We start from the raw sequence: 13,986 nt of genomic DNA, 5'->3' as shown, positions 1-13,986 counted from the left end.
GACATAAGCCGCAGGTGCAGCCTTAAAAAAAAGAATCTGACTACAGCAGTTTGGGTAACTGCTGAGCCCTGGGTTCAATCCCCATTCCGGTGCAGTGGGTTAAATGATCTGGCATTGCTGTAGCTGCAGTGTAGGTCGCAGCTCTGGCTCAGATTCAATCCCTGGCTGGGGGGACTTCCATGTCATGGGTGCAGCCCCCCCCAAAAAAAGAAGAAGTGCTATGAATACAGAGGATGGAGTGATCACTGGGGGTTGCAGAGATCAAAATACCTGCAGGAAGAGTCAGGTCTTAAACTAGAGTTAAAAACGTGAGTAGGCCCCTGCTACTTATAGCATCACCTCAGGGTACACCTGCATCCCCTGGTAGTTCGAAGTGCAGAAGTAGGCCCCTGCTACTTATAGCATCACCTCAGGGTGCACCTGCATCCCCTGGTAGTTCGAAGTGCAGAATCTTAGGCTTTTCCCCAAATCTACTGAGCCAGAATCTGCATTTTTAAAAGATCCTAAAGTATGCAGATGCACATTAAAGTGTGGGAAGTGCTGGTGTGGACATGAGCAATGCGGGGAGCATTTGAATGAAAAGTTAAACCGTGTTTTTGGCGTTTTCAAAGGAACCAGCATGGAGGACTGACAGTGAGAGGAGGGAAGGGGCCCTCCACACAGGAGCTCCTGCCCCATTTATGCCCAGCCTTACCAATGCTTTTCATGAGGCTGCTGTAATAGTCCTTCTCCTTCTCTTTCACAAGGACAAGCATGAGGGGTTCCAGGAGTGGATTTGTCAGCAGTGTGTTAGAAATCAGCTTTGAAATCCGAACCATCACTTCATTCTCCTCAGGGGCAATCATGTCTTTTTGGATTCCATTGGTCAAATAGTAATAGTATCTCTTTCCATAAACAAACCACCAGCAAGAAAATGATCATCATCAGTTGGTGACCTGTGCCCACCTGCCCACACCTGTCAGCCACCAAGGGACCCTGAACATGTAGCACCCGTCTCTACCCTTCATTTGCTTCTGGGCCTGTGACTCTATGCTCATTACATTAAGATCATTGGTGAGTATTTCCCATGCTTCTGGAGGAGTTAACCAGAGCCAGAGAGATTTCAGTGGGGTGGAAGGAAGGACTTGTCAAATGCCATGCAGAGAGGAAGAGTGAAAGGAGCACCAAGGATGGAAGTGGCGGAGTTCCCATCGCGACACAGTGGTTAACGAATCCGACTAGGAACCATGAGGTTTTGGGTTCGATCCCTGGCCTTGCTCAGTGGGTTAAGGATCCGGCGTTGCCGTGAGCTGTGGTGTAGGTTGCAGATGCGGCTCAGATCCCGCATTGCTGCGGCTCTGGTGTAGGCCAGTGGCTACAGTTCCTATTAGACCCCTAGCCTGGGAACCTCCATATGCTGCAGGAATGGCTCAAGAAAAGGCAAAAAGACAAAAAAATAAATAAATAATAATAAAAAGGATGAAATGGCATAATTGGTGAGCTTTAAGAAGAGGAATGACAAGCTCCTCAAATGGATTCAAATGATTTGCCCTTCTTAACAGCAAAGAAAGCACTTGATGCTGTGCTTACAGCTGTCTCCGGGGTGGGGGTAGGGAGACCAAGTCTAAGGGAGACTTATGATAGGTCTAATCTAACTGTGAGACTTCTGAGTTTAGAAAAGCAACACAAACACACAAACTGAACAAAAATGCCCAATGTGATCTGGTGATGTTACGAATTTTGTTTCTTTAGGGCTTGCCTCTAAGCTGCTAGATGGCTGAGTAGCTCTAGCAATGAATAATTTCAGATGGATGAGAAGCACACAGTATAGGGAAAGGGCTTGAAATTAGTTTTGACCTTCAGGGCCGATTGCTTGTGGTCAGAAGAGGTTGAGCTTACATCTCTCCAACCTCAAACTTCCAAACTTCCCTCTTTATAAGAACTTTGTGGGGTGAAGAGAGAGCCTCTCGTTAAAATGCAGACTCATAGGCCTTTCCTGGGGAATTTGAGATTTGTTAACCAGCCCCCAGGTGATTCTCACCCTCAGGCAAGTTTGAGAACTGCTGCGTAGCTCCTAAGAGCACAGATACTTTATGATCAGCCAGACCTGGTCTGAGTTCTAGTTTTGCCTCTTACTGACTGTTGTTTAAACCATTTCCAAACGCATTTCCACACCTGGACAATAGGAATAATCATAGTCCTCAGGTCTTGAATGGGGTCAAGCATCTGGAGGGTTTAAAATGGAATTTTGCTAATCGTACAGCCTCAGTCTCTACGCATTTTCATTATTAATCATTTCACTATACACTATAAATTCACAAGCTATTTACTCTAAAGTTTTGTCGTCCTTCCTTTAAGATAGGGATTGCAAACTCAAAAGTCTGTCTGGGACTGAGAACATAAGGTTAATAACTGAAAGTTGGCAGGACATAAAATAATAAGGGATGATAGGGACTGTGACAAACCAGAGAATGTAGTTTTCATCTAAAAGAAGCAGTCATGGTTCAGCTTCAAATATTTTAATTTTTTCATGAGAGGTTAGAAATCCAGCTTATGTGAGATTTCCTTCATTTTCAAAACACATCTGTAGGCCATATTCAGCTTATGATAGGGTTGCCAAATACAGGCTGCATTGGGGTATAATTATACTAAAAAATTATTCACTGTTTATCTGAAATTCAGAGTTAACTGGGTATATTATTATTTGTTTTTTTCTTTTTCAAAATATGGCAATCTTAGCCTAAGGGTCACCATTTTTTAATCTATGTTCTAAGAGGACCCAAAAGGCCACTGATTTCTAAGACTTACTAGAGGAGAGAATTCTCTCTCTCTCTCTCTCTCTCTCTCTCTCTCTCTCTCTCTCTCATTTAGTAGTAATGGGGTCTTGGCTTTGCTCTTTTTCAAACATTCCCCAGGTGACTCTAGTTCAGAATCACTGAGATGCCAAGAGTAACACTTGGCAATTTGAGAGAAAGGAGGTCACAAGAACATACCTCCAAATCTGATTCAGATGGTTTGGTTTCTTTACTTTCTATTTCCATCTCCTGCTGTAACATCACATCCATCTGTTCTTCTGGACTCATTGGTCTGCTTCCTGGGAGGGCTGAAGACGTCACCACCTCTTTCTTCATAGGTGGGGAGGTTGAGGTATTGCATGCCGACCTGGTCCTATAAAGTCAACACAACTCAGTCATGGAACACCTCATAGATCTGTTACCAATGGTTTTGCCTAGTTGGCTAATTTATTTTTATTTAGAGCCTCAAAAAATTGGATTAAGAGGAATGGTGGGAAAAAAAACACACACACACACACAAGTTTTTTGTGCTTTCCAGCCAGGAAGCTGACTGTGACTTTCACGAGACCACAGTCGCCTTTGGTTCAGCTGGTTGTTCCGAAATCCCTGTTTCCACAGGAACACCTTACCCAGTGAGATCGTCTTTATCTTTGGGGGAGAGCTTCATTTTCTTCTTGTTGGGCTCTAGTGAGCTTTTATTTGCTAGGACAGTGGAGAAGAAAGACATTAGTGATGGGCAGTAGCCTTGGGTCATCCTCTGTCCATAGGGATGCGGGTCTCAGAGCAGTCCAGAAGCACCCTAAGGGGAGTGGACTTGGTGTGGTAGGATGAGGCAGGAGATGTGGGCCCTGGTCCCACCTCCATCACAAATTACCTGTATGCCCCTGAAGAAGTGACTGCATCACTCCAAGCCTCAGCTTCCCCAACTATGAAATGGGAATGAGCCTAACTTCTGTTCTCTCATACACTGGGCAATTCACTCCTAGTCCATTATGCTCTATTTTCTAAACATCCGGTGCATTGTTTGTTTAATATTTTTCTTTAAATAGACTCAGACTTTTAAACTGAATACATTATTTTAAAGGAAATATTATAGGACTATCACAAATAGAAAAACCAGTATCACTTGCAATAAATAGAAGGTATTGCAATAAATATAATTTATAATAAATTCAATAAATAATATAAAGTTCTATTACTATTAAACTTTAATTGTATACTTGTTTAGGTTTCTAGCCTAAGGAAATTAATAAGTAATAAAGAAATGTTAAAAACATAGCAATGTGAAATTGACATTTTGAGAGAATCCGAGAGAATTGAAGACTCTTGGTCAAGATGTATTTTCAGTTCATACTCTGATTTCCTTAATCTGTGTCAATGCAACACTAATAGGCAAAATATTCTTTAAAATTAAAAAGACAATGCATTGTCTGAAAAGATGCTCTTCTGTGTGGACTCAAAATAAACATAGTGTGAAATAAAAGTCTTAAACTTGGCTTCTGGTACCAGGAACAGGTAGAAGTAGTTAGATGTTTGATACCTGGAGGAATAATAGAATCCAAAATACATCATAATCGTGGGTACTGCAGCTAGGCTCACAGCATAAAGCTACCCTACCCATGAAGACAGGCTGAAAAGACAGCAACACTGTCATGTAAATAAAGCACATGTATCTTCAACTTAATTGGTGGCCACAGATAGCAAAGAACGGCTGATAGTAACTAGGTCAAGCCTCAGGGACCAGATCTGCAAGATCCTCAAACGTCACCTTAGGATGGGAGTCCTAAGCCACCAATATAAGATCTGGTGCTAATTTGGGGTCCTAAGATGCCAGCTGAAGGCATAAAGAAAAAAGGAAAGATTTAAAAAGGTATGTCAAACGAGTACATTTATATGTGAGAACAAGCAAAACTAATCTATGGTGTCAGAAATCAGAAAGTAGCTACGCTGGGATGGGATGGTATTGGGTAGAGGAAGGAACTGATGGGAAAGGAGCATAAGAGAACTTTCTCTAGTGTTGGAAAAGCCCTATATCTTGGTTGGGTGGTGGACAATATGGTATAAACAGCTGTCAAAACTCATTGGACAATTAAGATCTGCACATTTTATTGTATGTGAATTATACTTCAACCAACAAATGGAGAATGCCTATGGCAAGAAGGTGGAAAGCTCTCAACAGAAGCCTGCAAACTAAAATCCCAGAACACATGAGAAAAACCAACACTAAGAAAGATAGCAAATAAACTCAATCGAGGGACATAGTCGCAAAATGGATATAATACAGCAATAGCAACATTGCTCCAAAATAAATGTGTTAAGATCCTCCAAGTGATACTGAAAGGGCTATGGCCATGAGAACAGAGAAAGAAACTGGCAAAGGCGGCATCCACAAATCGAACCAATTAGAATATCTGAAAATGAAATTGTCGTTAAAATAAAAAACATTCATTAGACATGATAAACTCAAGATCGAGAAGAGGTGAAGAGCAAATTAGTGAATCGGAAGATATATTTGAGGAATTCACCCGACACAGCACTGAGAGAATAAAGGAAAATATGTAAATGAGTTTGAGACAGCAGGCAGATTGAGGGTCGCCACATATCTCTAAGAGGAACCACTAAAGGATATACTTAAGCAGATGTATGTGTACCCAGTGGACTAAACTAATACATGTAAAGTACTATGGTAAGCAGCTTCCAAGATGGTCCCCAAAGATTTCCACTTCCTGGACTCATGCTCTTGTGTAATCCTCTTGAGTGTGGGTGGGACCTAGCAACTCACTTCTAACAAACAGAAAATGGCAAAAGTGATAGGATGTCACTTTCAAAATTAAGTTCTAAAAAGACTGGGGTTTCTGTCATGCTGGCTCTTTTCTCTCTCTTGCTCTCTCCCTCCTTTCCTCTAAGGGAAGCCAGAAGTCATGTTTTGAGCTGGCCTACAGATAGGCCCATATGGCAAGGAACTGTCTATGGCCAATAGGCAGCAGAGGATATGAGTGAGCTTGGACGAGGATCCTTCCTCAGTTGCTTTTATTTATTTATTTATTTATTTATTTATTTATTTGCTTATTTATTTGCTTATTTATTTAAGGGCCATACCCACAGCACATGGAAGTTCCCAGGCCAGTGGTCAAATCAGAGCCGCAGCTGCCACAACACCAGATCCGAGCTGCATCTCCAACCTACACTACAGCTCATGGCAATGCTGGATCTTTAACTCACTGAGTAGGGCCAGGGATCAAATCTGTGTCTTCATGGATACTAGTCAAGTTCATTACAGCTGAGTCACAACGAGGACTCCTTCCTCAGTTGCTTTTAGATGACTGTGGCCTTAGCTGACATCTTTTTTTTTTAGTCATGCCCACAGCACGCAGAAGTTCCTGGGCCAGGGATCAAACCTCTGTTACAGCAGTGACGACACCAGATCTTTAATCCACTGAGCCACCAGGGAACTCCCCTGGCTAACACTTTTTGTTTAGTTATTTTCTATATATGCCACATCTTCTTTCAAATTTAAATTATTTAAACTATGTTTAAAGTTTAGTTGATTCACAATGTTCTGCCAATTTCTGCTGTATAGCATAGTGATACACATTCTTTTTCTCATAATATATTCCCTCATTTTCTATCCTAAGAGATTGGATAAAGTTCCCTGTGATGCACAGTAGGACCTCATTGCTTATCCATTCTAAATGTAATAGTTTGCATCTACTAATCTCAAACACCCCATCCATCCCACTCCCCCCACCACCACCCCAGCAACCACAAGTCTGTTCTCTGACTGTGAGATACAAGCACCCCTATGTTCATTGCAGCACTATTCACAACAGCCAACACAGTAACAATCCAAATGTCCATCAACAGACAAGTGGATTAAGAAGATGTGGTACCTATACACAATGGAATGCTACTCATTCATGAAAAAAGAACAAAATAATGCCATTTGCAACAACATGGATGCAACTAGAGGTTCTCACACTAAGTCAGAAAGAGAAAGACAAATGCCATACTATATCACTTATACGTGGCCTCTAATATATGGCAAAAATGAACCTAACTGGCTAACATCCTGATTATACATGACTAAGTCTGAGCCAGTTAAGCCATGCCAGATTTCCAACCCACAGAAATTTTAAGATAATAAATGGTGGCGGTTTTAACTTATTAAGTTTTGGGGTAATTTGTTATGTAGCAATCAACAAGAAGTACATACAGCTGTGCTTGCTATAAGGTCAATGTAATGATAGTCATTACAATCCTTCCCATTTCATAGATGAGGAGACTGAGGTTATCCAAAGTTAGCTGCAGCAAAAGGAGCCAGGACTAGAACCCAGGATTCGAAATCTTACTCCAAAGCCGCACTTTGAGGAGGTATAGCACACTACCAGAAATACCTGATGGCAGTCTCTGAGCGATCTTTTCTCTGGGGACACTGATGGTGACTGGCTGGTAGACCTTCTGCAGGTCCTTCAGCTTCAGGTCTCGGGCCATCAAGGAGTAGTTGTTGGCAATAGAGTCACTGGGTCCACAGTGGTGGTGCTGCCCTTTGAAGGGCGCAGCCAAGGTCCATGATGTGCGTTGCATCAAGGGGGGATAAAAGCTGTGTGACATGACTGTCTACAAGTGAAGAAATACAGAGTGAGACATAATGAAGGACATCTCTTGGGGGCCTGGGCTCCCTGGGGCCAGGCTCCTCTCCTACTGAGACTCACGACATCCCACATGCCTTACACTGTGGTTCTACCTCCCACAGGCTGAGTGCAAATACTTTCTGAATGGACACCAGTTGTACTTCTCCGACCACTGTGAGCATGATTTCTGACGGCAAGGACAATAGATGACTTTCAATGCACAGTAAGTTTGCAATCAGGTAATTTACATCTATCATCTTGATTCATGGCCACAGCTGTAAGGTAGAAATAACTCTCATTTTATAATTGAGGATGCAGAGATTCAGAGAGTTTAAATAACACAGCAAGTAAGTGAGAAGGCCAGCCTCAAACTCGCCTTGTGCTACTGCATAGCGCTTTTTCCCACTGTACTGTGGCCTCTTCCAGTGGCAGAAATGACCAAGGCTGCTAATCCCACTCGTCAAGTCAGACTGTTTGCCCCCAACCAGTATGAGCAGAAGAGGAGCAGCCAGGTGAACATACCTGATAGAGTTCAGATGGCTCCTCGTTGGCAGAAGCAGGCAGAGGAGGCAATTCTGGCCTCGTCTGGGAGTGGCTCATGTGATGTATTGAGTCACTTTTGGGGATCTATGGGAAACGAACACAAAGCCACTCTTCAGGAATTAGGAAGGATTAGCAAGACTCTGAGGTTGATGAGGAGTAAAGAAGTCCTCAGGAAAGGTTTCAGGCACAAAGCTCTGCCACAAAGCACCCTTCTCACTCCTATCCATTGAGTAGGTTTCTTTTTTCTTCCTTTTGTCTTTTTTAGGGCCGCACTTGTGGCATATGGACGTTCCCAGGCTTGGGATTGAATCGGAGCTATAGCCACCAGCCTACACCACAGCCACAGCAATACCAGATCCGAGCCGCTTCTGCAACCTATACCACAGCTCACAGCAACACCGGATCCTTAACTCACTGAGCGAGGCCAGGGATCAAACTCGTGTCTTCATGAACACTAGTCGGGTTCATTAACTGCCAAGCCACAGTGGGAATTCCCAGGCTTCATTTCTTAATTGTTAATGTCTCTCCTCTAGCATCTCCTCCTTGGCTACCCTTCTATGTGTGAATTCAGATATTTTTCCCTTTGGATAAAGCCCAAATCTGAGGGCTATCCTACCTTGGGTTGTGATGAAAGGAGCTGACTTGAAAAAACTGACTCTTGGAGTTCCTTTGTGGTGCAGTGGGTTAAGGAACCGGTGTTGTTACTGCAGTGGCTCAGATTGCTGCTGTGGTGTGAGTTCAGTCTCTAGCCCATGAACTTCTGCATGCTGTGGGTGCAGTCAAAAAAAAAAAAAAAAAAAACCTCGAAAAAAAAAAATTGACTCTGGCATGTCACACAGGCAGAATTCCAAATAGAAAACTGCTTATGTAGTGGCATTGTATTTCACATGTGTTTAACACACATAAGTCACGCAGTGCTTCCTACAGGGAAAAAATTTAAGCAGTGTGGGTGTTTGGGTTCACCATTCCTGTCAGTATGTACGTGGGAGTGAGCCTCAGGTAGGGCGACCCTGTGGCTTCCACGGCTGTTGTCAATTCCCAGTGCCTCTTCATCTCAGAGCTGAAGGTAATTACAGCGTTGCTCGATGCTGCGTGTGTTTCTGCTCCACACCCAGGCCCTGTATGCAAGACAACTACTTCATCTGGGCTGGTGATGGAAGAAAACTGCTAGGCTGAACTTACTGAAAGGTGATGCTATACAGAACTTTACAGCTGGTTTTAAGGGATTTGCATGTGTGATTCTGGCTGTTATTTTTTCACCTTAGGCAATGACTGTGGCCTGAACTCTTGGGTAAGATGAGACATTATTGGACAGATCTGGTTTATTTGGGTTAGCCAATTATGTCGTGAAGGATAACTGGCAGAAGGTAGTGGCAGGGGTATATGAATCAGATGTTAGCCCTTCCCATACCCCAACCAATCCCTCACAGATGACTCTCAATCTCACAAAATAATAACACTGATGACAGTAACATCTGCCATTATTCCAAATTGTCACACACCAAACACTTATGAGGTTTTTGGGTTGTTTTTTTTTTGCTTTTTTGGGCCACACCCATGGCATATGGAGGTTCCCAGCCTCGGGGTCGAATTGGAGCTATAGCTTCTGGTCACAGCCACAGCCACAGCAACACCAGATCCAAGCCACGTCTGTGACCTACACCATGGCTCATGGCAATGCTGGATTCTTAACCCACTGAGCAAGGCCAGGGATCGAACCTGCGTCCTCATGGATACTACTCAGATTCATTTCCGCTGAGCCACAATGGGAACTCCCTTATGAGATTTTTTTACCCCCATTTCTAGCTGTAACTAAAGCTCAGAGATGATAGGTAACATATACTAGCTACGCAAAAGTGCTTTTAAATATACATCACTCTACATGCCAACACGTTGAAAATGGCAAGTATTACACACATGGCAAATTACTTAGGGGGACGTACTGATTTTTAAACTTGAACAAAAACATGCAAACTCTGAAACAAAAATGCACACTGAGCCTGGGATTTTTAAAAACAGAGGAGGTTCACTGATCTAATGGCCTAATTCAGTGGTTTTCAGAACTTGTGATGCATCAGACCCGCTAACAGAACTTTATTAATATAGAGATACTCAGGATCCACCTTAAACAAATGAGTTTGACACCCACTGGCCCTGTTATTTTCAGCTTAGGGAACTTGCTCTGCTGATTGAAATCACTTTGTCTGTCTCTCTGCTCTTGATCTCAGCATCAAGGATCTAAGAACTGCCCATCTCCTCCAAGAGCCTCCTTTCATTACTGAAATTAATATCAGATCTGCACTGATGAGGTGAACAAAATGAAAAAACTCAGCATTAACTTGAAGGGAACTTGGACATCCAAAGTGGGTACTGAAACCACCCAAGGTAGATTTTAGCAGCAGTATTCTCAGGGGTATGAAGCCATTCATGATTTCCTTCAGGATCCCAGATATACAACATATACTGATTGATTAGTTAGGGCTGTCTGCATTTGGTCTTTGCAAGCAAGTAGGTTTTGCGGTCAGTTGAAATCTTTCCCTTGGCCTAGCTTCTTAAATCTGTTTCAAATAAAAGTCTTCATCAAAAGGATAACAAACAAGCACCACAAATTTCGGACATCTTGAGTGAGTTATGACAAGACTAGGAACAAGCAGTTAAGCCAAAAAATCCTTGACCTTTTGCAATCCGGGAGGATGTTGTCCTGGCATTCATGCTTTTGCTTATGTTTGGGGGAAGCCTGGTTTGGGCCCTGACACCAACTGGGAAGTTACTTTTCCTAGCAAAACAGGCAGAATAGAGCCCTAGTGGACATAACTGGCTCTACAACAATTTCGGTCCATGTTGTACAGTGTCCAGCCCCTGTGTGCAGGGCAGAGCATGTGACACAGGTCTGGCCAATTAGAAAACTCTCTCCTCCTAGACACTGTGATTGGTTCAGGAATAGGCATGTGACCAAGCTGGGCTGGTCACAGTTGTTCCTGACACTTTGGGTAGAGCTACTGAGAAAGAGGTACTCTCAACAGCCATCTTTGCCTTGCGTGAAAAAAGTCTTCCTTAGACTAAAGCCAACCTAAAAGAAAGCTGATCTACCAGAAGGAGAAAGATAGACTCCCAAAGAAATCAGCTGCACCCCAGGATTCAGTTACTTTAGCCCGTGGATTCCCTTTTGGGTTTGTTTTTGTTTTGTTTGTTTTGCTTTCTTAGGGCCAAACCTGTGGCACATGGAGGGTCCCAGGCTAGGGGTCACATTGGAGCTATAGCTTCGAGCCTACAGCAACGTGGAATCCGAGCCACATCTGAGACCACAGCTCATGGCAACGCCAGATCCTTAATCCACTGAGCAAGGCCAGGGATGGAACCCACCACCACATGGTTCCTAGTCAGATTTGTTTCCACTGTACCACAATGGGAACTCCTCCCTTTTGGGTTTGAACCAGATGTAATTATATTTATGTCCCTCTATACTGAGACCTGGTCATCTAGAAGATAGACTGCTGAGTCAAAGAGAAAAGCCATTCTTGGGATAATAAAGAAAGCAAAACCAAATCTTATAAGAAGGGAGGCTAACTGAGCATTTTACAGAACACAGTGGAGAGAAGCAGAATGTCTAAGAATGAATTAAACTTGAGTTAGTTCCTGGGCACAGAATAAGACTTACACTCACAGGGCCATAAAACCTTTTAGCAGAAAATAGCTTAGTTCAAGCAGCAGGCACACATAAGACATATACAAGGTCAGCAGATATAGATATCAATTCCAGAATAGAACAAAGACAGTTTTCTTGAACACACCTGGCAAAGAATCCTCTGTGGTGCCTTCAAGGGGAAAGAGATGAAGATTTTTGTAAGAACTCCCTGACTGCCTAAAATGGTTTGTTAAAAATATTAATGCTTAAATGGTCTCTTCGGTAAATTGCAGAGAGTTTTCATTTCAGGATGTGGGCTCAGTAATTTTCAACAAATCCACCTTAATTTTACAAAGTTTTGATTTAAAATGCTCCTCTGGACACCTCAGTGAATGGAAACTTAGTGGATCCTAGCTTTTCCACCAAGATTCTGGCACCTAGATTGGCTAGAACTGTTATTTTCAGGTGGCTTTATTTCAGAATAAACGTCATGTGATGTTTGCATGTCTTTCACGGAGGCAGTTGCCAAATGCTCACTCAAGGATTTCAACAGCAGAATCACTAGAGTCTCGGCAGAAAAAAAATACACATTGCTGGGCTCCACTCCATACCTTCTGAATCAGAATCTTTGGGAATGAGGCCAAGTCTCTAAATTTTCAAGATACCTCCCAGTATTATTCTCATGTGTGTCCAGTGTTGCGAATGTTGGGTGGAATGAATATATGGTCAAATGGCCTTGGAAAGGAAGAGAAAGGAAAAACAGGTATCTGTTCCTGACACTTTCATCACAGAACTTGAAAATGTCCAAAATCCTAATTCAGCCAAAGCATAATTCAAGGACACAACCAAGTGTGATTAACATGTACACTTGGTCAAGAAGATCTAACAAGGCAGTGGGTCTATGACTTAAACATCCCCTTCCTGCCACTTCCAAATTCCCTACATGCTGAAAATACTACAGGTAAGGGAAAAGTAATACACCTTAAAATTCATACCTACCTTCTGAGATGAGCAATCCATGTCACTCACGTTGTCCATCCTAATTGGACCTATTGAAAAAGGAACAAAGAGCTCTCAGTCTCTTCCTCTCCTACCAGTGGCTCCGAAATTCACACTTCCTTAGAACATCATGGAGATGACACAGATAATGGAACTTTCCAAATGTTCTGAAAGCTCTGTTCACAGGGCTGCCTCTCTGAGGTCACAGACCTCAGCCTCCTGAGGCGTTTCCTGGTGGAAGAGCAAAGAAAGGGAAGCTAGAGAATGAAAAGGTAGCTTTGGGGTTTTGCTGGGCTCTTTGCGGTGGATCCTAGCTTTCCTGCCATGGCTGCTCTTCCCTTCCACTGAGTGGTTCCTCTCTTGGAACTTTTCCAGGAACACAGGAGTTCACTGCAGAGGGAAAACTGAAGCAGAGGTACATATTAACAAAGAGAAGAGGGAGGAAGCACCCCACCAAAGTCTCCTTGGAGACTCGAACTCTTCTCTCTCCTCCTCCCTGGGTTATTTTAACACTGGAGGTGCTCGTATCCAGGCTCTGGGGCCAGTCACAAGGCTTTAGCGTCTGTTGCTAGGGAAGGAGGAGCCTCAGCTGTGCTCAGATACAAGACTGGGCTTGTCTCAACTCTGTGTCTTGGTTTCTCCCTTTGCAGGAGGCCTGAGGGCCAGCAGGAAGTATTATTGACAAAAGGGAAGGCAGGAGGGTATTTAGCAATGATCCAGGAACGCAGAGGTGAGTGGCTGTAAGAGGCTGTGACTTTGGAGAGGTCTAAAAGCACCCAGAATGGTGTTTCAATTTTTGGGCCCTAGAGTCAGACAGGTCCTTTCCTTCTCATTAGTTAGTTATGCGGCTAAAGCAAATTGCTTAATCTCTCCAAGGGTCCTTTGTAATGTAAAATGCCAACAGGTGAGAACCTACCCAGAGGTGGGTATGAGGGATTCATGAGATGAAGTCTGTAAAGCAATTTGCATACAGTAGAAGGATGACCAGTTGTCCCAGTTTCCTGGGACTTTCTGTGTTTTAACACTGCAAGTTCTGCAACCAAGGAACTCCCTCAGTCCTGGGCAAACAGTTTGGCCATCCAACACAGTAGACTCTCTATAAGTGTGGCTGATATCATTCTCATAATAAATACAGAAACGCACCAAAGCACATGTAAGGTGGTAACTTTTTTTTTTCCTGCCATACCCACACTATGCAGAAGTTCCCGGGTCAAGAATCTAACTTGCACCACAGCAGCGTCCTGAGCTGCTGCAAGGACAATGCTGGATCCTTAACCTGCTGTGCCACAAGGGAACTCCACTTAGTCACCTTCAAAAAAATCTCTCAAAATCAAGTCAGACTTATCAAGCTTTTCTGGGGAGACATGCTTCTATATATATGGTTGTTGTTTTTTTTTTTTTTATTCTATTTTCC

The 13,986-nt window shown here is 43.1% G+C and overlaps 1 protein-coding gene across 1 annotated transcript in view; it reads right to left on the bottom strand.

Moving 5' to 3' along the window:
• The window catches only part of DNAH3 (dynein axonemal heavy chain 3), a 215,858-nt gene that overhangs the window by 197,909 nt on the left and 3,963 nt on the right, over positions 1-13,986 (bottom strand). The window contains 6 exon segments of the mRNA XM_021086503.1: positions 695-884; positions 2,973-3,147; positions 3,404-3,476; positions 7,169-7,391; positions 7,928-8,032; positions 12,573-12,622. Of these exon segments, the coding sequence (XP_020942162.1) occupies positions 695-884; positions 2,973-3,147; positions 3,404-3,476; positions 7,169-7,391; positions 7,928-8,032; positions 12,573-12,611 (805 nt within the window). The 5' untranslated portion in view covers positions 12,612-12,622.

This window comes from Sus scrofa, chromosome 3 (assembly GCF_000003025.6).
Source record: "Sus scrofa isolate TJ Tabasco breed Duroc chromosome 3, Sscrofa11.1, whole genome shotgun sequence".
In the NCBI taxonomy this organism is placed as follows: domain Eukaryota; kingdom Metazoa; phylum Chordata; class Mammalia; order Artiodactyla; family Suidae; genus Sus; species Sus scrofa.
This window is presented reverse-complemented; position numbering and strand designations above follow the sequence as displayed.